This window comes from Chaetodon auriga, chromosome 16, assembly GCF_051107435.1.
Source record: "Chaetodon auriga isolate fChaAug3 chromosome 16, fChaAug3.hap1, whole genome shotgun sequence".
Lineage (NCBI taxonomy): Eukaryota > Metazoa > Chordata > Actinopteri > Chaetodontiformes > Chaetodontidae > Chaetodon > Chaetodon auriga.
The window spans coordinates 19,580,864-19,604,969 of NC_135089.1; the positions used below are offsets into that span (position 1 = coordinate 19,580,864).

At 41.0% G+C, this 24,106-nt stretch overlaps 1 protein-coding gene across 1 annotated transcript; it reads right to left on the reverse strand.

Moving 5' to 3' along the window:
• Window positions 1-330: 330 nt before the first annotated feature.
• On the reverse strand, window positions 331-23,884 carry LOC143333902 (uncharacterized). Its single transcript, XM_076752279.1, has 16 exons — window positions 23,864-23,884; window positions 17,589-17,732; window positions 17,433-17,535; window positions 16,187-16,501; window positions 15,597-15,905; window positions 14,186-14,329; window positions 13,909-14,079; window positions 6,358-6,414; window positions 6,090-6,125; window positions 5,669-5,990; window positions 5,049-5,368; window positions 4,068-4,361; window positions 3,694-3,987; window positions 3,120-3,443; window positions 2,104-2,238; window positions 331-2,013 (listed from the first exon to the last, which is right to left on the reverse strand). The coding sequence occupies exons 1-16, from the start codon at window positions 23,882-23,884 to the stop codon at window positions 1,661-1,663; spliced, it is 3,342 nt and encodes a 1,113-aa protein (XP_076608394.1). The 3' UTR covers window positions 331-1,660.
• Between the last annotated feature and the right edge of the window lie 222 nt (window positions 23,885-24,106).

The window sequence follows — 24,106 nt, forward strand, 5'->3', positions numbered from 1 at the left end:
AAGAAGTGTGCCAGTGAACCAAGAGATGCCAGGGACAGAAATAGAAAGGGAGATTCAAGATGGCTGCCGATTCTTCAGCTATAAATTACTGGGTTATTATTACACCAACCAGCCATGGCTGGCCATTATTTATGGTTGCATGAGGCCTTCCAGCTTAAAACCCCCCATGAGTCATATTTGGGATATGTTTGCATGTGTAAAAAGATGGACAAGAATATTTCAAATAAATTCTGTGAGAGATTTATTGGAGTAAAACATAGACAGTTTTTCACTGAAAATAAAATATTGATCATGATATTGGATAATCATATTGCCAATAACACTGAAAGGACTAGTTGAGCACTGTTGGGAGCTAAATGGTAGGATGGATTCTCCCATCTGTTCAGTTAAATTGTAGCTGGAGCCAGCAGCAGGTTAGCTTAGCTTCGCACAAAGACTCATAACAGGGGGAAACAGCCTTGCTCTGTCCAAAGGCAGCAAAATTCACTGACCAACACCACTAAAGCTCACTAATGAACAATTAATTCATATCTCATTTTGTTAGCTGTGTCCCCAGGTTTGCAGGCTTTGTGCTGGCTAATCAACAGCTTTCATTAGCTTCTCACGCACACTGAAATGAGTGGCTTCAATCTTCTCATCTAACTCTGAGCAAGAAAGTGAAACATTTATTCCTTTTAACTGTTACTTGGATAACACAAGAAGCTAAATGTAGGAGTTGATTACCCAGTGAGGTAAATTAATATAAAGTGAATGTTGTGATGAACCACAGTGGTCACACTGAAATACACTGAAATGGGTTTCAAGAATCGTACTGGACTTGGATGGTTCTCCAAAAAAAAAAAACAACAATAGTATTATTTTTTCATGAAAAACATGCATGCAATAAATATTCAAAGACTTAATATGTCATGTGTCAGCTAAAACCTCTAAATGAAGTGGCTTCATCACTCTCTTCGGGCTATAGTTTGTTGTTGGACGTCTGTTGACCACATGACGCTGCCACTTACTCACATGGCAGCTTCATTATATCCACAGAGCAACCAGTACTCCTTTGTATGCATTAAAATTAATCAAAATCATCAAAACCAACTAACATGCAGTCCCTCCTTTGCCCAGTCAGTTCAGCCTCGACTGTAGATAAATGCTGTATGTACAACTGTTTTCCATAAACCAGCACAACTGTCATCAACAGCCCAAACTGGCTCCTTTTCAGATGACAAACTCCAAACATACTTCTCCCGGTGTCACAAAAAATAATGCTAATGGCTCCGTGGAGCTTATGCAGACAGGGAAGGCTTCATCATCTGGGGACCATGAAAGTCTGCACAAAAGTTCACAGCAATCCATCAAACAGCTGTTGAGATATTTCAGTCTGGACTGGCAATGCCACCCCTTGAGCCTCCAGGCTAGTCTGGCTAAACATTTAAGTGTGTTGCAAGACCTTGGAAGGCACAAATCACAGGTTTTGGTACCTGGACAAGAGAGAATAATATATATGAGTTTTACCTAGAATTTACATCAAAAGGCCACCCTAACAAGTAATGGAATGTTTTTTTTGTTTTCTTTCCTGGCTTGTCCATGTAACTCAGATATTAAACGTTTGATCTACAGCCGTCCATTCAAGAATTTTTGTAGTTTGTCTTAGTATATGTTGACCACCTCAGAAGTTTTGGTAAAAATCCTCTTGTTCTCCATAAATTCCCACAATTTTTTCATCAGCTGACTCAGTTACATTTTCATAGTCATGATCATCGTCACTGGTTTCTTCTCCCTCACTGGTTTCCTCTTCATTGCCACAGGCCTGCTTGACCTGTATGACACCTGCATCGAGGGGGGCATCCTCATAATCATGACCATCGTCACTCTCTGGATCCTCATAATCGTCACTCTCCTCTTCTTCCATCTCCCCTGTTTCCTCTTTAAGATTCCTCTTGATGTCCAGGAGATCAACATTCACGTAATCATCCTCCTCATCCTCGTTATCGTCATAATAGTTGCTGACTCTGACAGCTACTGAAACACAAGCAATGGAACAAAATGTGAATACGTATGAGAGCACCCAATGAGTGTGTATTTAAGATGGAGAAACAGGTGAACACAGACATTGATTGTGGCCGAGGGCTTCGGGCTGCTTAGCTCGTCTTCTCCTGCAGACCAGACAGACCACCAACAAGACCAGCAGCAGCAGCAGCAGCAGGATCCCAGCAGATGCTGAGGAGAGCAGCATCAACAAAGGCACTAGAAAAGAAAAACATTTGAGCAGGTTATCCCTCTGAAAATGTCTGATTCCCTCTGTTTAATGCGCTGCTACTTTACAGTATGAGTCCCCCCCCCCAAGTCTCAGACTTCCTCTCTCAAAATAATCTGTGCACCCTATCTGAACTAGACATATACACACTCGCCAATCCTACCCAGAATCAGACCCAGTGTCCTTCCAGGGTCACAATTCTCCCATATTTCTCCAGATTTTGGACACTTTTTTTTCATTATCGCAACCTTTTTCCACCCAGACATGCATTTACATTTTATTTACACTACACAGACTCTTAAGTGGTTTCTGTTGATCCTTGGTAGACCCCATCGTTGTTCAGCAGGAATTCAGACAGGCAGTCCCAAAGGTGAACAATTGGGCTGCTGTTGATCAAATTCTTTTAAATCTACAAAAAGAGCTTCATTAGCACATTCATTAACACATTAACACCATCCAGTTACTCTTAAGTTGCCTCTTAAGTTGGGAGAAATCTTAACCCATCTCTGTTTGACCGTATCATACACTGTATATTGCGCATCGAGTACCCGCTCTTCATCGAAACTATATGAGAATCTGCAGAGCAAGGAAGAAGAAATAGATCTTATTTTAAATTCAGGAAGTGACTAAAATGAAGTTCAGTTTCCGTTTCTGACTAGTTTTGCTTACTCCCTCTCTCATGTGCTTCTGCTTCTTTCTCTTTCTTCCTTTCTAATTTGTATCAAGGTTTATTTGTGTAGTGGGGCGAGAAAAGGATCACGCCCAAGAATCTTGTGTTTCATGATTACACTTTGACAATTTCTGAACATGTCATTCAGTGGTTATTCATAAAATGTAAACATGATTAGTTTAAATTCTAAAGTCTACTTACATGTAATGATGACACCAATCTGTGCTGCCGCAGTAGAATTGAATTTCCTTGAGGACAGTGTGACTTCATACACACAGCTGTAGTTTCCCTGGTGTTCATACTCAGCCACAGGGAAGTTAAAGGAGGCTGAGAGGTTAACTGCTGGCTTGGTGTAAGTGACGTTGGGACCAGAGAAGATGAGAAAGAACCGGCCTTCAGAATAGCTGGAGTTAATGGAGCAGGTGAAGACAAAGCTGTAATCTCTGGTGACCTCTGCACCTTCAGGACTCCACACCAATCCTCCATTCGGAGATGTCAGGGAGATGCTGGGCTGCTGCAGCTTCACTGGGTACAAAAGAGTCAACAGGACTAAAATATAAACCCCCTGGATTTATACATCAGGAGAGATTAGATCCAGATGAACTGAAGTCGTAATTAAGATATGTTTTTGGCTCCAATAATCTCTCACACATTCACAAAAAATTGGTTTGGGATAGTGTGTTTTTATATTGCAAACCAATATAAAACGCTGACAGAGAACTTTTGGTTTGGTTTTGTGTTATGACTCATTCTACTGATGTGTTATTTTTCTTACCAGTGACAGAGAGTGTGACAGAGTCACTTGGAGGGGACTTGAAGGTTCGACTTAAGCTGCTCTTCTCATACTGACACTGGTACTGTCCCTCATTGTTAAAGTCTACTTGAAGCATCCTGAAGGTAGCCACCGTGGTATTTGACATTTGGGTCATTCTGAATGAGTCTGACGTTCTCTCCAGAATAAACGTTCCACCCACAACCTCAGTTGAGATCGAACAAGTGATTTCAACATTCTGTCCCCAGGTAACCTCACCAGCAGGACTCATGGAGATTCTGGCTTCTGGGAAGCTCACTGAAAAAACAGCACATCAGAGTGTTAAATGTGACCTGGACTGCAACATCAAGTTCAGGAAGCGGATCATTTTTTCTTACCTGTGACAGAGAGTCTGACAGAGTCACTCAAAGGGGAGCTGAAAGTTTGACTTGAAATGTCCTTCTTATACTGACACTGGTATGATCCCTCGTCATCAAACCTCACTCCACTGATTCTGAATGTAGCAGGTTCACGACTTGACGTTTGGGTCTGTCTGAATGAGCTTGAGGGTTTGTTCAAACTGAATGTTCCACCCAAAAGGTCAGTTGAGATTGAACAAGTGATGCTGGCGTCCTGACCCCAGGTAACCTCCCCAGCAGACTTCATAGAGATGCTGGGCTTTGGGAGGCTCGCTGAAAGAATAACACAATAATCAGGTTGAGACACAGTATTGAGTGATCTGAGTTGAATTTACCTTTTGTTTTTCAGAGCTCAATAAGTGTGTCATGATAAACAACCACCTCAGACAATTATCATGGTCAGAATTTGGGATGCACCAATTATCATTTAAGTCACACATTTTGTCTACTATGTGTGTTCATGACACTGCCTTTTCTTTGGGCTTTATAATGAGTTGTAGGGCTCATCCAGTTTTTACCATGACGATAAAAACATGGCTGCACAAAGCAGCTGCTAACTGGTGATAACACTGACTTTAACTTTGGTAGAGCTGGTGGTTTTCCTGCTTAATGTTTCAGAGCCACCTGTCAAGGCTACAGGGGGTATGCCATGTGTCAAATGTATTTCTTGAACGCCTCTTGATGAACAAGATTATGCAACATTTTTTAAGAGTAAAAATAGACACATTTCCTATGTTGGTCCAGTTTTGGGAGCTGTTTGGTTTTACCCAACATCAGTTAAGCATTGTGCAGAGTGTCAGTGTAGTTTTAAGGCGGACTTTGCAGATTATTTAAGTATGTAAACTGTGCTCTCTCCCAGAATACAAGACGCCCTTCAGACTGTCAGTCAGGCTGTTATTATGATGATAATGATTATGATTACAACATATGTCAGATAAGGAATTGAAAATGTCTTCTTACCTGAGCAGACCACACCAGCGTCCTCACTGTGATCACAGTTGTGTTTCCCAAATGCTCTGTGCTGACACTCAGTTAGAGACTTTTCACTTCCTGAACAGGCCACATCATCGAGCCAGATGGGGTCAGCTCCTTGACCAAACTGGGCTGACTCAGGGGCACTCAGTGCTGTACCACAGTCCAACTGTCTGCACACCACCATGGCATCCTTTAAGTCCCAGTTGTCATCACAGACTGTTCCCCAGGCACCGTTGTAATAGATTTCAACTCTTCCCGAGCACCGAGGGGACCCAGATCCGGCTAATCTGACCTGACTACCTAGTCTCAGAACACAGAAGAAAATTCATTGCTGGATAGAACTCATCTGGTTTTGATGAATTTACATACTTTCAATCACTCACACAGAATGTAATTTGTCACAGTTTACCAAGCACTTGATAAACTTGTTCACTTACATTCCAGTTTAATTTCCTGTGTAATAAGCAACATTTCATACTTGTTGTTCCGTTCTTCAGTTCTAAATCATGCTGCAGTTTGTGGTTTTTTCAGTGCTACAACTGCTGTGGCATCACAAGCTACAATGACAAGATCACCGAAAATGATATTCTGTAAGGGATCCAAACGTCGTCTCACCTGAGCAGACCACACCAGCGTCCTCACCGTGGTTACAGTTGTGTTTCCCAAATCCACTGTGCGGACAGTCACTGATAGACTTTTCACTTCCTGAACAGCCCACATCATCAAGCCAGATGGGGTCAGCTCCTCGACCAAACTGGGCTGACTCAGGGGCACTCAGTGCTTTACCACAGTCCAACTGTCTGCACACCACCTTAGCATCATTTAAGCCCCACTCATCATCACAGACTGTTCCCCAGATGTTGCGGTAATAGATTTCAACCCTTCCAGAGCAGCGAGACCCAGACCCAGCTAATCTGACCTGTACACCTGTCAGGCATGTAAAACATAACGTTCAGTATTTCAATATTTACACGGAATGTAAAAAACTAAAATGATTTTATGCATCACTCAGGAAAATGGACTGACCTGCAGCAGGGAAAGTTGAGGTCAAGAGAAAAGAGGCTATAGAAGAGAAAATATGGTGTGACTCATTATATTCATTAAGCTGTAAAGTGCAGAAATAAAAGTTGCCCTTGTTTCTGTTTGAGATTCTGTTGGATATTCAAATAAAGAGAATGATCTCTAAACTTACAATGACTCACAGGGACTTTGTATCTTTAGTATACAATGAAACAGCTACGCTACATTAAAAAAAAGCTGCTTTGTTTATTAAAATTCGCAATGCCTGTCTTACCCAGCACCAGATAGCGTAGGTCTCTCTGTTGCATGCTCCCCATGGCTGACACAAAGACTGCTCAGAGATGACAGAAAACTGAACTAAAAACCATGCTGCACAGAAACACTTGACACTGCTTGTCCTTCCTGAGACACTTCCGCTTTCTCTGTCTGGTGGTTTCTTTTCAGCTCAAATTACAGAGACGTAATCTCAAAATCTCAACAATAAAGAGCGCATACCACAAAAGCTGCAGCACCGAGGCAGTGCGTCTGCCACATACTCTGTTGATCAACAGCAGCTTGAATGGTTCTGTCAGCTTTATCTTTTCCACATGTTTCCATTTTGATGCAATAAGGTACAGAACTCACTTTTAAATTCATACGCTGCATTTCTGAGCTATTACGTCTATAAATGAATTTACTGTTTCTTGTTATTTATTATGTCATCCAGTTATTTACTGAATAATATTTAGTTAAAGCTACATCAATACAGCAGGAAGCAAAAATCCTCACACAATGAACACACAATGATTGTCCAACCATAGGTAGATAAAACATTAGAATTAAAAAGGAAACAAATTAATGACATTAAGATCAGTTGGGCTATCCCTTTGTGAAAGTGAAGTCCTGTGTGGACATGTGTTGTGTCCTAAAGTCGCATTCAGAGTCCATGGGGTTTTTTTTATGAGGACAGCCACATGGAAGTCAACAGTAGCTTCTTGGACACCTCACTGGCCTTTGTTCCTCTATCGGGGTTGATACAGATGAAGCACCTGTGTAATAACAGAGAAAGTATATATTAGGTTTAAAGATTAGTAAAGATTGTCTGTGCGTTATTCACCAAATAAAATTTCAAGAATGTTTTCTCATGATAATGACCTCTGTCTCGTAAATCATATCCCCTTTAGCTGCTGAGTGAACAATATTTGATATCTTTCTGTTAAACCACGTTGTCACGACTGAGCTTGGACGTGAAGCCAAATGCACGACTCAGGAGACAAGGTTAACACAAACAATTTATTAAGGACAAAGTATCAACAGAAAATCACTCTAACGAGGAAAATCACAAAATGCACTAAATAAGGAATCACTCACTAAGAACAAAAACACTCAAATGAGGAAAGCGACTCAGGCCATGGCAAAGGCAAAGTATCAAAATAAGCACAGGTAAGACCAAGTATCAAAATAACAAATGGCAAGGCAATGACAAAGGCTAAACAAAGTATCAACGTAATACAAGACCTGGAATAACAAAGAGCTTGGCATGGGACTGGCGTGGTTCTCTGACATGACAGACAAGACAAACTGGCACAGGACAAAGGGGGACAAAGACTATATATACACACGCACACACAAGGTAATGGGAAACAGGTGGAGATAATCAGGGCGGGGCAGACAATCAGAGACACACGAGGGAAGGGCAAGTTACCTGAAACGAGAGGAGAGAGGGATGTCAAAATAAAAGCCACGAGACAACATAGACACAAGACAGAAACTAAACATAACTTAACATAATTTCCTGGACATGACACACGTTAGCAGTAACGTGTCAACGCTCTAAGCCTTAGAGCACCGATCAGGTGAAATTGGATAATCTTCCACGGCACACCTGATGATTTCTCACGGCACACTTACGTGCCGCGGCACAGTGGTTGGGAAACATTGGTCTACACAATTAGCAAACTAAGCTGAGTTAGCTAGCTTGGTCCTTCATATTTAGCTCATGTTAATTTGTAATCTAATCAATCGTCTGCGGTAAGATGTGACCCTCTGTTGATTTGATGTAAAATCTACATGAAGGACCTGCCTCTATTTTACCATTTGTTGTTGAACTATTTCAAGTTTTATATGATGTGTCATGTTACATTTCTCTTCATCTGGGCTTGGGAAACTTGTAATCATGTTTGGATTCTCATGATGATAAAATAGTTTATTAAAATGAGATTATTGTTTCATAATGATGACAGTTACCACACCTAATACATACCGTCTCTGTTATTACACATTCAGGCGCTTTACTTGTATCAACCACAAAAGAGGAACAAAGGCCAGCGAGGGGACGGTGGTGTCCAAGAAGCTGTTGATCTCCATGTGGCTGTGTTGTACTGTTAAGAACACATTCTACAGTACTTAAATACATTTTACAGTAATAAACTGTTCATGGAGATTATAGTAGGAATGCTAAAATAACAGTATCACAGCAACCAACCAGCTGGCAATATTATACTGTAAAGCTAAATTCTATACAGCATGGTACTGTAATATTTTTTACATTAGTAAAATGTTGGTATGGATTCCATTGGGTACATTGTAGACTGCATGAACAGTTTCATGCTGGTAACAGTAGATGTTAGCAGTTTACTATAATTTAACAGGGAAATTTGTTACAGTGAAGAAGGACCAGATTTTTTAAATACTTAGTTGGAAGAAGCATGATTGGGCAATGTTGGTGACTTATTTGTCAGCAGTCACTCTCAAAAATTACACTTTGGCTGCTAGCTTTGGTAGGGTCTGGACATTTGGAGGATCAAATATAAAAATTTCTGATTTATTTTCATTTAGCAGGATGAAGTTTTGGGACACCAAGCAATTTCTGATAAACAAGACATTATGTGCTGTAGGATGACGTAGGATGCCTGTACCATATACAGAACAAGAGGGGGCCAGGGATGGAGCCTTGGAGAACACCACAGGTCAGACAAGCCACAGAAGAGGATGCAATACCAACAACTACTGAAAAAATTCAGTGTTTCTCGAAATTGTACAGCACTTGATGAGAATCTTCCCACCACTGTTGTAAATGCATTCTATGTCATGAGAGCAGCCCCACATCTTGTCTCATTCTCCAGAAAAAATGCTATTTTAAATATAAATGTAGTTCAAATATTATTATCAGCACTAACCCTCATTTTACCCTCACATTTCATTTCATGACAGAAACATTTTACCATTTGTCTGACAGTGTGTCATATATATTATATATCAAGTTGTTCCAGCTCTTCAATTCAAATTAGGCTACATGACATTAACACTGAGTGTTCAAGCCAAATATGCATGTTTTCATGGCAACACCATTTTATCAGATGGAATTCATCTTCATGTTCTGGGCATCATTTTAGAAACACTTTCCCAAAATTCAGCCTGGAACCTGCAGAAGGTCTGTGGGTGCTAAGGGGCTGGGGCAAATAAATGAAGAATAAAATCATACTGTATGTGGTCCAATATAAGGGGCATAGCACAAAATTTTGGACCCTGCTGAAATGAACTTGGTAGCTGACTTGGTACTTGACTTTTGGGTCTTTTTGAATGAGCCTGAGGTTATCTTCAGAATGAATGTTCCACCAAAAAGCTCAGTTGAAATTCAACAGGTGATGCTGACTTCCAGATCTTGAGTAACCTCACCAGCAGAGAGATGCTGGCCTTTGGAAGGCTCACTGAAAATTAATCATAGAGGTGGATTTGCATTTTGTTTATTTGGCCCCTCAGTCAGGCCGTTGATTATTATCGAAAGGTACAACATGTGCTGACACTCGGTTAAAGAATAATTTCCTGAGCAGGCCACATCATCAAGCGAGCTTCCTCTGGTTCCTTGACCAAACTGGGTCAACTGAGGTGCTCAGTGGTGTACCACAGCCCAGCTGAACAACACCATAGCATCATTTAAGTCCCAGCTGTTATCGCAGACTGTTCCCCAGGCATTGCAGGAATAGATTTCAACCCTTCCAGAGCACTAGTATACCAAGACTCAGCTAATCTGATCTGACGACCTAGTCTCAGAACAGAAGAAAAATCATTGCTGGATAGAACACATTTGGCAAAGGTTTTGATTAATTTACATATTTTCAATCACACACAGAATGTACATGGATGTAGTGCTTGTCACAGTACACCAGACATTTGATGAACTTGTTCACTTACATTCCAGAGAGGGCGATAATGAAAATAGACGGCAGAGACGGTGCAAATACAGTCAGTGGTGAAGCCTGTGGGGCGTTTATGTTTTGCTGCTTTTGCCTCGGGTGATGCACTAAAATCTGTGTGGCATATTTAACAAAAAGCATCACTTTGACTGACGCTGTTCTTCATAAGTACAAGTGAGCCTGCTCCCATTTAGTTACTTGGTAGGTATTCCATCCCCCTCACGTTCATCCTTCTTCCTCTTCTTGTTTTACTGGCGGGTGCCATTTATGTGAATGACACCTCATTAAAATACTGCCACCTGCTGTACCGGAGGGGAATGTAGCAAACACATCAAGTAGGCAGTTATCCTGCTGGAGATAGCCTCCAGTCAACTTTTTTTTTTTTTTTTTTTGTTTGTCTGTTTGTTTTAAAGGTTGAAAATACTGGAAATGTACGGGACAATATTTAAATGGGAAGACAGTGGGAGAGAAGGGTAAAATACGGGTGAATTCTGTGAAAAGGGTTGACAGGTATGGACCACACCAGCCTGCTCACCATTCTGTGCCTTAAATCCTCTGTGCTGACACTCGGTTATAGAACATCTCTTTCCTGAAAAGGCCACCACAACTGAGGGGCACTCAGTGCTGAACCACAGACCAGCTGTCAGCACACCACCATAGCATCATCTAAGTTCCGCTCATCATCACAAACTCTTCCCAAGGTACTGTTGTAGCGCTGACTAGACCCAGATACAGCTAATCTGGTCCGAACACCAGTACACATAACAAACAGTATTTTTTTATATTTTTCTTAAAACCATAAAGAATTTTATGCATGGCAGAGGAATGAATGAAAGGAAAGAATGGACTGACCCTCAGCAGGTGAAGTTGATCAAGTGCAGAGGGACTACAGGAAAGCAAAACGGCATGGGTCATTACTCTTAGTAACTGATTCAGATTCTTGTTTTCTCTTAATAAAGTGATGGCTCTTTAAACTGAAGACTGAGTCTCAAAGGTCTCTTTCCCATATCATCTGCATAAAGAAAATATGAAAAAAATGTGTCTTACAGAAGCAGGGTCAAATAATGGAGCTTACTCTGTTGCTCCCCACACAAAGCATGCTCTGTATTATTTATCAGTGACAACATAGATGACAGTACTGAACTGAAAGCTCTCATAGTTCATCCTTCCTGGAACGCTTCCTCTTTGACTGCTGGTGTTTTTTTTTTTGTTGTTGTTTTTTTATCTGAAGCTACAGAGCACTAAAACTAAGCATCTACAAACCAAAGAAGGCAAAGTACAAATGCTGCAGCACCAAGGCAATGTATTCATCACATGGCTTTTTAAATAGTTAGTATTTATTGTTATGTTATCATGGCATCAAATTATTTACAGAATAAATATATATTTAAAGCTATATTAATACACCACCACATTCCTGGTTCACAAAGTTCTTCTATGGAGGACATGTTAGTCAATGATTGGCCACATAATAATGAAGAAGTTGAGAAACCCTGACTCCAAAAGCCAAGTTTTTATATATTAAGAGCTCTATTTTCATAGCTATGAACTTGTGTAAACAGCTGATGACACAAGGAAGCATTTACTTTAGATGCTGATCTTAAATATTGTAATGGGAATTCTTGTTATTCATCTTCTCTGTACTTAATCATAAGTATTCACTGTCTTTAAGCCAAATGAACAACCATATCATATGATTAGGTGCGTGCGTATGTCATAATCTGCTGACCATGTAACCACGTACAGTATGTTATTATGCACTGATTAAGTGAACCTTGTGTCCTGATTGTACAACACATTATGACGTGCCTATTGTGCTGACATTGTTCTGATGATAGAACAAAGTCATCCTGTCTACAAAGATAATATATTGTATATAATCTTTCAACTTCTCCTGCTCCGGGCTCTTTCTTGTCGTCTCACACTCGAGACGACAAGAAGGGAGTCCGTCTGCAGGCGTCAGAATAAACTCACAGAAAGACAACGAACGACTCTGTGCTTTTTAGTACAAAATTGCCAGAACAAACTTGGCGTTGTCGGCAGGATCACCCGTGAGGCGACGTTCGGGACTCAGCGCTGCGGGTTTTAAGTCTGTACAGCTGGAGTCTGGGACTCCAAAACCCTGAACCTCCCTATCAAAGACGGTAGAGAAGCGGGGGACCTGGCACGTGAGGACCGACGCCCACTCACTGGCGTGATCCAGAGAACCTTTTCTGGCACACAACCTTGTCTTTCTGGTGAGTAAATCTGGAAAAGGTAAACGATCCTCACCACCTGGGGTGTGTTGTAATAGACGTATTAACAGGGCAGGTTTTGGAAACCGCTGTAGGATCAAGGAAGCTTCGGGTCAGGTACCCAGGGGGGCAGGTTTTGGAAACCGTTGTAGAGTCTGGGACTCATAGGTACAGCCCCTGTGCACATTAAAAAAGCTTTGAATGTTACCATCAACGATCATTTAGGGTTTAGGTTTGTTATTCTAAGAACGCAGGGGGTTAGAATAATTTTACATTACACTCTCACAAAAAAAAAAAAAAAAAAGTGGGGAGTTTAATAAAAACATCGAAATTAAGGTTAAAAAAAAAAAAAAAAAAAAAAACCTCTAGAGAAAACCAATAGTAAATATCTACACTGATTAGTTGAAGTGGTAATAAATAAAAATAAAAATCCAAGGTCCTTACAAATCCACCTAAAGAGAAGAAGAAACTAAAAATATATTTATGTAAATATACTAAATATATTTACTAAATATATTTATGTAAAAATAATTTGAATGATAAATGTCTGCTATGGTTTTTCCACAAAATCTTATGTCATTACAAATTCTAAAAATAACATCTGTATTATGTTATCAATATTATTAATATTTTTCATGTCAGAAGTCTAACTGTTGGACACAAGATGTCTCCATCTTCAATGAAAAGTCCATTCTCAGTGTGACCTGACCTCACAAAATCCTGCTGGGGATTCAGGTTTAAGTTGAGCACAGAGAGACTTTCTGTCTTCAGCAGACAAATGTGAAGACAAACTCTGCACCTAAAGCTTCCTGCACAGTGAAGCTCAAACATCACAGTGAAGGGACAGTATGCAAGACCTACTTTTAGTGGAGAGGTGCTTCAACTTTGAAAGTCAGTTACGTAACTAGAACACGTTTCCGTCACTTCATTCTCATCTCGAGCTGACTCTGAGACACTGGGTTGTGTATGTATGTCATAGAGGTTAGACTGTGGTCAAACCCTCTTTGGTGGATTACCAAACAAACAAGAGGAAGGCTTCAGTTTTGTTCAACTTGAGTAGTTACACACATTTAATGACATGTTTCCAACACATAAATCACTTCACTGACTCCCAGCGCAATAAAGAATCAACGTCAAACTTCTCCTATGAATTTATATCACTAAATATGTCGGCTTCCAGGTACAATTCTTGAAAATCAGAGATTCATTGCAAATTCTAAAACTGACTGACAATTTCACAGTTTCTAAAAAAAACAATGTTGACATGGGTCAGAGGTTGACTGCTTTATACACAATAATAAATGTGACACTTTTGACAAATGGAAACCTAACAGTTTTCATAAAAATCCTCATACTCTGCACCAGTGCACACAGCTTGTTCACTACATGGATGCGCTGCATTTCTATAGTAATCACCACTGGTTGATTCTTTAACACAAAACTCTTCAGCCACTACATAATTGTCATCAATCTCCGCTTCCTCATAATCATGATCATCACTGTCGTCATCCTCCGCTCCTCCAGCTTGCTCTGTCTGTTTTCTGCAGGCGTCCCCTGACTCAACGCCCACATTGCTCCTGGCCATCACTGAAACACAAGCATCAGAAGAAATTTGAAATAATTGTGTCTTGAAAATCTGAAAAACAAACAGCACAATTAATGGTATGTATTGTGTGTCCTGGTGAGCACAGACATTGAGTTTGGACGAGGGCTCCAGGCTGCCTGGCTGCTTTACTTCTCCTGCAGAGCAGACAGATCACCACCACCAGGACCACCACCACCAGCAGGAGCAGCAGCAGGATCCCAACAGCTATTGAGAAGACCAAATACAAACTCCCTAGGAGAGAAAACACATTGAACAGTTTATCCTTAAAAATATCCATCATTTCATCATGCTTTGGCTGGTGGAAAGAGACAGTGCCATGGAGGAGATGAGGAAGCTGCACCACGCCTGGTGGTGTGAACTCTTGGCACTTCCTGTTTGCACTGTTGCCATTGGTGCACCGACAACAATCACCAGATCACCAAATATGTGAAGTTATCAGGAAACACTAGTTTTCTATGATCTCTAAGCAGACTGATGGATAATTTCCTTGATGGACACGATCACCAGAGAGAGTAACGCAAAGATTCCTTGTGGTACCATTGTGTCGTGTCCTGGCTTCATCGCCGTTTTGGTCTGTCCTTCACGTGGAGGACATTGATCCATTGATCATGTATGACCGTTGGAGAGTACCAGCAATAGTTGTACCACACCTTAGTTATCATGGTGAATGTTGTGAAATGTTGATCTTTGGTTTGGGTTGAACCAAACCATTGTTGTGCCAGACCTTTGTCCTCATGTAGGCAAAGTGGGAAATGGTTGTTTCCCTAGGTTTAGGCATAAAAAAACTACTTTGTGAGGAAAATATCATGGTAAAAACATTACATTATTTAACTTAAGTATGTTATGTGTGTACCAGTTATTACAAAGAGAAATAAAACAATTACACCAGCAGGAAATTTAGGCCTGTTTCTCCTGTTTCTGCTATAGGGTGTTAATCCATTTTTATTGCACTTTTGTGTGGATAACATAAAGGAGAATCCTGCTTCAAAAAGGTGTGTGATTAGGAGGAGTAGTAAAGTCTTAACTGCATGCTTATGGACTGAGAAACACTCACTGCATGGACTGGTCATTGAGAACTGACAATGTGATGAACAATATGGGCCAGTTTTGGCTCTCTCTCTCTCTCTCTCTCTCTCTCTCTCTCTCTCTCTCTCTCTCTCTCTCTCTCGCCAACAATGTCCTCACAGTAATAATTGTTACAATATGGTTAAGTTAAAAAAACAACAAAAAAAAACCACACTCAAGATAAATACTAGATAGTGTATATTATTTCAATATTACTTCCTTTTTACATCTCTCTTCTGTGTTCATGTGTGTGTATAAAGTATTTTTTTGCATACATACATACATACGTGTGTGTGTGTGTCTGTGTGTCTGTGTGTGTTTGACATATTGTGTTGATCATAAGCCACAATGACTGGATGAGAGAAATGCAGAACTATAAAGAAAACATTGTCATTTATTTGATACTCTGTAAGGGATCTAAACATCGTCTCACCTGAGCAGACCACACCAGCGTCCTCACCATGGTTACAGTTGTGTGTCCCAAATCCTGCGTGCTGACACTCAGTTAGAGACTTTTCACTTCCTGAACAGGCCACATCATCAAGCCAGATGGGGCCAGCTCCTTGACCAAACTGGGCTGACTGAGGGGCACTCAGTGCTGTACCACAGTCCAACTGTCTGCACACCACCATGGCATCATTTAAGTCCCACCCATCATCACAGACTGTTCCCCAGGTACTGTTGTAATAGATTTCAACCCTTCCAGAGCACCAAGCAGACATAGATAATCTGATTGGCATGCCTAGAGACAAAACACAGAGAACATATCTTTCGTGTAAAGCATTTCTTTTTGTGCTGGTCATTAGTTTGTGAAATTGATTGTCTATAATTTTGTCAGACATATTGTGTTGAAGCTATTAAAACAGGAAGAAACGATCATTCCCACAACCAAAGACATAAGACTTGTGTCATGTTCTGTGCTCGTCGTAGTCAACACAATGACTGGATGATAGAAATGCAGAACTGTAGAGGAAACGTTTTCATTTATTTGATACTCTGTAAGGGATCTAAACGTTGCCTCACCTGAACAAACCACTCCAGTGTCCTCACTGTGGTTACAGTTGTGTTTCCCAAATCCTCTGTGCTGACACTCAGTTAGAGACTTTTCACTTCCTGAACAGGCCACATCATCAAGCCAGATGGGGTCAGCTCCTTGACCAAACTGGGCTGACTGAGGGGCACTCAGTGCTGTACCACAGTCCAACTGTCTGCACACCACCATGGCATCATTTAAGTCCCAGTTGTCATCACAGACTGTTCCCCAGGTACTGTTGTAATAGATTTCAACCCTTCCAGAGCACCGAGTAGACCCCGACCCAGCTAATCTGACCTGAATGTCTATTGGAAGAAAAGACATGCAGTAATGTACAACATTTCAATATCTACGCAGAGCATACATGAAAAATTTGATTACATAAGAGAATGGACTGACCTGCAGCAGGTGAAGTTAAGGTCAACCCAAGAGAGACTGCAGGGAAGACAAAAATACCATGTCTCATTATTTAATATGAAAAATAATTGAAATATAAGACGTCCTCTTTGTGATTTAGCTTCCAAATTCAATAAAATGAAATGAGAAGTGTGAACATTTGTAAACTGAACACTAATTCTGAAAGTCCTCCTTCCTCTACTATCTGCATAGAAAAAAAAGGAACAAGAAATTCCAGAGTGAGAAAATGCCTCTCACCTAAGATCAAAGAGATCGAGGTTGTCTTTGGTGTGCTCCTCATGGCTGAGACAGAGAGGATGCTCTGTGTGAGTGTTCAGTGACACAGCAGAGGATAGAAAACTCAACTCATAGCTGAGACCTGAGACACTGCTGGTCTTCCTGAAACACTTCCCCTTTTTCAACCAAGTTCAATAACTCAATCGTGTGAAACTTTGGAGTGCTACAACACAAGCAACATTTGAGGCAACTACTAATTTTGTATTTGAGATTCATCTGTCTCCCAGACGCCATTCTGGTCTATCTGCCTCTGAAAATACACTTTAGAAAAGCACTGGTGGACAGTAACTAAATACTTTTACTCAAGTACTCTACTTAATTTATACAATTTTGAGGTACTCCACTCCAATTCAGAGGCAACCATTGTATTTACTTTACTCCACTATATTTATTTAACAGCATTAGTTACAAGTTACTTTGCAGACTTAGAATACAAAGAGGAATACAAAGAAGTAAAAAGTGTAAATTGAACTGAAAACATGGAGACAGATGTGCAGTAAGAAACGTAACGGGTAAATGAATCTTCAGAAACATGCAACAGACAATCCACATACAGAGGAAAGGGGACGTCGAGAGAGTGAACAGTCTGGAGAGGAATCCAGATCTTCATGGAGGACAGACTGCCGGGGAGCAGACTGAAGTCAACCTGAAGACAAAAACAAAGCAGACAAGCAGATGGGAGAAAACAGGCAAAAATACCCAGTAGGGGTCTCGGTCGTTACCACGAGGATGAACGGAGCATTCGGCGAACACCGGGCGGAAGGCAGGTGAGTCTGGATTGAGTGATTGAGAGTAGCTGTGCTCAGGAGAGGAGGAGGCCACACCAGGTCTGCCAGCCAGGAGCTGCAGTAACACAGATACACAACAGACAGGGAAGGGACAGACAGGAGACAAAGGGGACAGGAAACACAAGAACACAATAGGGAAAGATTCTTTGATTGCCTGGGAAGGTTCCTGGTGGCTTCAGCCACATCTCACAAGCCGATGACCTTTGTTCCCTTGTCATGGAGATGGTTCAGTTGTTGTCACATGACCCGTACTTGTGGAATTTCAGTTGCCGTACACGTGGAGAGATGGCAGTTCCACGTGGTGGCTGATATGAATGTCTTCCTTGATCTTTCTCTTTATGTGCCCCAGAGGATGAATCTCACTGATTTTGGTGGTCCGATGACTTTTCCTGTAACACCACCACCAGACTGATATTCATCCATCAGCATTTACATTCAAAGGCAAATTTCCACCACTTTAGACAATAGTGTTGTCTTGTATTGTGTTGTAAAACAGTCCTGTAAATATCATTCATTGCAGCAATCCCATGAGAACAGTAATGCCCATAGAGAATCTAAGTAACATCATTAAAATAGAGTTTATGAATGGAGCTTGTCTGAAACTCTTTGCTATGTGCCTTTCTTGGCCAGCCTCAAGTGTTGATGTTTCATGATGTCTGCATGAAAATCACAGCCCTCACAGGAGAGTTGGTGCAGGAACAGACACACATACTGTGCAGGTATTGAGCAGAGGAGTACATGAAAGGGAATTTGTAGGCTGTGAACACCCCGTCATCATTGTTTGCGACACTGACTGTCACTGTCATTGCTGCTGTGTCATCGAGCGGAGAAAAAGTACAGTTCGAACGAAGAGTAGCTGCTCAACTATTGCAAACTTATCTGTGTAGGTACTAAAATAAGCAAGTTCTTAACTAATTCCAGAAGTAATTCAATCTATTCAAATTCAATCAATTAAAATCTATAAACTAGCAAATTATTGCATACTTTAGATGTTCTTAAAATGCACTGCAGAGAACGTGGACAGTGCATGTTTTTCTTCTATATGTTGGGAACAGATTGACATTCTGTTTCCAAATACTGAGCATACTGAGTACAGCTGCCCTGTAAAAATCAGACAATCTATTCAGCACAAAAGACATTCAGTACTTCTAGATTTTATACTGAACATGATGGTATGGCTCATTCTAAATGACATAAGCTGATATAAGTTTTATAATACATAATGAAGCATGTCAAAGTATGCGTTCTTGGTATGATTTAGCTTCCCAATTTAATGAAATGATATGAGAATGGGGTATCTTTAAACTGTCTGTCCATCTGTATGTGTGTGTGTGTGTGTCTGGACTGGGCGGGTCCTCCTCAATCATGACTCACCTACACCTGATCCTCGTGCCAATCAGCCACCACAGCTGCAGCCAATCCACATATCAGCAGCCACAAAACAAAAACACGGATCTCCTCACCAGTCTTTGCCAAATTGTTGCGCTCTGTAGTCCTTGAACACGTCTTGGCCATTTAGCTCTCCTAGTGCCTCTTTCTGAGTTTGATAAAAATAATAATCCAGCTGACTCACCTCACCTGCCTGTCTGATCTGTCCTGGGTGTCCAGTGATCAATTTTCCTTCTGTGACAATAAATCCTTTGTCTTAAAATAACCATCTGAACCTGTGTCCTGCATTTGAAGTCCAGCCCTTAACGATGGCTGTTATTTCACCATGTGTGCAAGTATTAAATGGTATCATAGTGGTTTGTTTAATAAGGTTTTTGTCTTGTCAAAATTCAGTTAAATTTTTTTGAAAGATTTATCAAGTTTTTCATGAGAACTGTTTGATAAACCGTCATGTTCACGATGTTATTTAAGTCTGAGCATTTGGTATTGAAACAAATGCACGTGATAAAGTGCTTCCTGGTTTTCACAAGTCTATACTAAGTATGTGAAATATTTCCACTTTTGAAGTGTGTAATAAATCCATGAACGTCTACCAATAGAGAAGGTATTGCATAAATTAAAAAAGGCATAAAAATATCATGCATGACACAAGAGAATGGACATGCAGCAGACAAAGATGAGACTAAAAAACAAAGACTTGGCATTGCTCGTCTAATAGGCTGAAACACGCTGAAGGACAAATTGATCCTTTTTTCCGATGTAGAATCCTGATTTAATGAAGTAAAGAAAATGAAATATGAACACTGATTCTTGAAGTCATGGCTGAGACAGAGATGCTGCTCTGTAGCAGTCATCAGCGCTCCAGTGTACAGAAAAACACTTAACACCACTGTTCCCTCCCGGCAGATGTCTTTCATGGAGTTTTTCCAACAGAAACCTCACAATTTTTGAAACATGTTCTGAGAACAAAGACCAAAAACTGCAGCACGGAAACAAGACATCTCTGAAATATTCTGACTTTTAAAATTGTTGAACAAAAGCACGTTCACCTCTCTGTTAGCGCTTTCTCCAAATATACAATAGCTATGAAAAAATGCTCAACCTCAACCTTTGGTGTTGTATAAAAGTAGATTAGACTCAACAGGAAAAAGTGAAAACAGATCATTACAAAACCATCTACATTAATTACAAATCTAAGACACAGAAAAATGAATAGGACGCTCCTAAATCATCCCTGGAGCAGCCGGTTTGTTTTAGAAGTCGCACAGTTAGTTCAACTAAGGCCATCTGTGTGTGCACTCATGGGCTTTCCACTGATTGTAGTCTAAATACAGCTGCATGTGGACCGTCCAGCTTTAGTGAGTCAGTATCGTGGTAAAACCTCCACCATGAAGATAAAGATTAAAACGCTTTCCGCAACTCAACACAGAGAGAGCTATGATAAGCATCTGTGTGCAGCAACAGTTACTGCTTCACCCGTCGCAGCTTTATGGCAGGCCAATCTGCAGGCCTGTTGCAATGCTCAATACCACCCACTAGGGGCCATCACAGTACAGGTGTTTAATAACAGAGCCAGTGGTCTCTACCATTCCTACAGCCCTCCAATAACAGGATGTTTTTAGGAACATCTTGTTCATTGTAGTTACTTTGGTTCCATTTTTATCCACAGTGCTGTGATGTTTTCTGCTGTTCAAGTAACACATGTGTACAAGTGTGTTTGCATAATGTCATGTGTTCCGATCAAGCTGGAAATGAAAAAAAAAACAAAAAAACAAGTATTCTCAATCACAACACTACCTGTGCTGTAAAGAAAATGGATAAACCAGCTTCAGCTTTCATACAGAGATGGTGCGCGCTCACAGTGAGCGTTACTGACAGCCCAGTGAGCCTCATCGCGTGAGAAGGCTGAGGAAGTGACTGGTGTGAGAACGTTGCCACCGCAGCCCTGTGGCAGCTCCGCCTGAAGCCTGCGGTAGTCTCCTTTCAGCCACCCGTCCTCTGAACAGCACTTCAACCTGCTTTCAGCCTGTACCGCTTCACCATTTCTACAGAAATGATGCAACCCCGGCACAGCTCGTAGGCAAATTTCTACTTTTCATGGTAACGAAGAGGCCACGATCCCCATGAAAGTGAAGATGAGAATCAGTCATTCTGGTTAATGTTCAATGAGTATGCTGAATCTAACATATGAGAAAGGTGGTGTGGTTGAGTCAACTTTAAATGAAACTGTCCTAAATGTCACATGATGAATGATGTGCTTTACTCAAGTACTGTACTTGAGCACAATTATGAGGTACTTGAACTTGAACTTAAACATTTTCTGCTATCTTTTTCAGAGAACATTGTTGTGCTGTTTACTCCATTTATTTCATAGCTAATATTAACTTATTATTCCTGAAAAGGGTCCATGCTGCATAAGGACTGCTTTTACTTTGTTTATGCTGATACTTTTGTACTTAAGTTTTAAATACAGGACTCTTCCTCACTGTGGTACTACTGCTTTAACTGAAGTGAAAGGTCTGTTTTTCTGTGAGATTCACTGTAATTCATCCTGGAGAGCATCATGCCTGAACTGTAAGTGCACTAGTGGTGTGTGAGGGAGTGTAATGCTCGCTGACCGATATCTTCATCCGCTGCTGCAGCTCTAAAACAGACACGCAAACACACACTCATGTTTGATGATTTGAGGTAATAATGTTGAAGTTCTGGTAACATGCTCCTACATTTAGGCAAAAACACACACACACACACACAGTAGTGTATGCATAGCGTATAGGTACATTACATAAACTGACATTCATTTCCTGGAGACTTAATCCAACCATAACCATAACCAATACTTACCTAACCCTAACCTTACCCTAACCTTAGCCCCAGTCTTCATTCATACATCGCAGGAGCCTGCATTTTGTCCCCATAAGGAAGGCGAGTCCCATAAAGGTTACCAGAGGTCATGTCTGAGCAGCGGAACTGAAAAACAGGAAGAAATTTCATGTGTAAGGATGGCAGCGAAGTGTGTCTGCTGTGAGCTTGTGTGTGTGTGTGTGTGTGTGTGTGTGTGTGTGTATGTGTGTGTGTGGGTGGGTGGGTGGGTGTTTAGCGGAGTGAATCATGAGAGTAGAAAACAGTTGATTAGACATGCATCTTGTGTAATGCAGAGAACCCATGAGACAAGGATGGGAGGTAAGCATGTGTGTGTGTGTGTGTGTGTGTGTGCATGCGTGCGTGCGTGCGTGCAAGCATGCATGTATGTTTTGGAGGTGATTAGGAAGCAGAAATGGCCGAGTAAAGAAAGAGAGAGATTCCTTCATTTTGTTTTACAGCACTGGGGCTGTGTTCATAAACACACACACACACACACACACACACACACACACACACACACATACAGAGTGCCCAACAAGTGAATGTAATTCGGACGGACAGCTAGCCTTCACGCTCTGATGCACCTCGCCTCCCAAAATGGACGCAGAAGGACCGTTTTACACACACGCACACACATAGTGTCTAAATGGGCTTTCTGTCCATAGCAGCTGAAAACCCAAAACACTGAGTGGAGGAGGTGGAGGTGGGGATGAATAGTTGAGGGTGGGATTAGGAGGATGGATGATGAGGGTGAGTTTGGGCCATGCTGCAGAGAGACAGAGAGCAGAGAGACAGACAGGAAGAGTGACAGACGGGCACTAACATGGTCAGAGACAGACTGACAAATCAGGATTGTTGCCTTGTTGGACAAAGTCATCAGCTGTTAAACAAGGCAGGCAGACCAGCAGGTAATACATGGCAAAATGTCGGTCAGGTAAATATATCCGCTCATGTACTGAAACTTTTATCCAGAGCCACAGAATCAGAAATAACAGAAGTTGAACACACGGACAGATGAGCGCAGTGGTTCATACGACTGAGAAGATCTAAATCCATGCAGGGGAATTCTGGCTATCATCCTCAAGTGATTAAGTTTAAGAATGAAAAAAATCTGTGGCTGCGGAGTCAGAAAGAAATGATCTTATCAGACTGCTGTAGCTCACTCTCATCGCTGCTTGAGACTAGAGGCTCCAGGCGTTAGTCATCAGGGTTATTTCTCAAAGCTAGCCCAGAGCTATGTGAGAATTTAATCAAATCTAATGCAAAGTTTAACCAAACGTCCTGAAAATCAGCAAACAAAAATATGAATGAATGCATGTCTCCTTCCACTATTGTTGAGTGAATATTCGGAGATGCCATTAAACCACTGAAGAGGGCGCAGCGAGCTGGTGTCATTATAAGAGTGTCAGTCAAACCTCAAATGACCAAAAACCCTGTCGAAACCAGGCTGGAAATATCACCTTCCTGTTTGTTTCAGTATTAATTTGAAGCTGGTTTAAAGTCTCTTTATGGCTCCACATGTGTGATGTCTCTCTCTGCTGCTAGCTTTCATCTCTTCAGAGGAAGCCAATGTTTAAGTCACTCACACTCCATGAACATCATCATTTATTCAGTACGCCTGTTTCTGTCACACTTTGTTGCATGTCTTTGAACCTTTCCACCTCTGCCAAGAATAGTGCCATGTCCCTTTAATACTAACCATAATGGCATGACATATTTATTGTAAGTTAGGACACCACTTGTCTGATAATATAATTGCATGGATCTGACAGACAGATACAGTGCATGTTAAGAAGACTATGTACACTCACACTCTGCAGTCAATCTGCTCAAGTTCATTTTCCTCTTTGGACAGCTTGCACGTGTTAGCAGAGAAGGAACACCATGCCAAGCCATGTGAGAGTCATGCGTTAACTAGTCTCTACTGTTTACCTCTGAGTTGGTAAGTGGCATCTTGCCCCATAAGCTGTCAGTTCAGAAACTTAAGAACCCAGACAGATGGATTTTCTCTTTTACCTGCATATCGTTGTTCAGTTTCCTATTCAATTATAGAAATTGAATAAAATAAAAAAATAAGTAACAATTGTCTGCAGAAAGCACCCAAACTGCACAAATCTCCACCTTAGCCTTCTAAATATGTCACGTATCAACACAAAAATGTTTTCTTCCGTACCT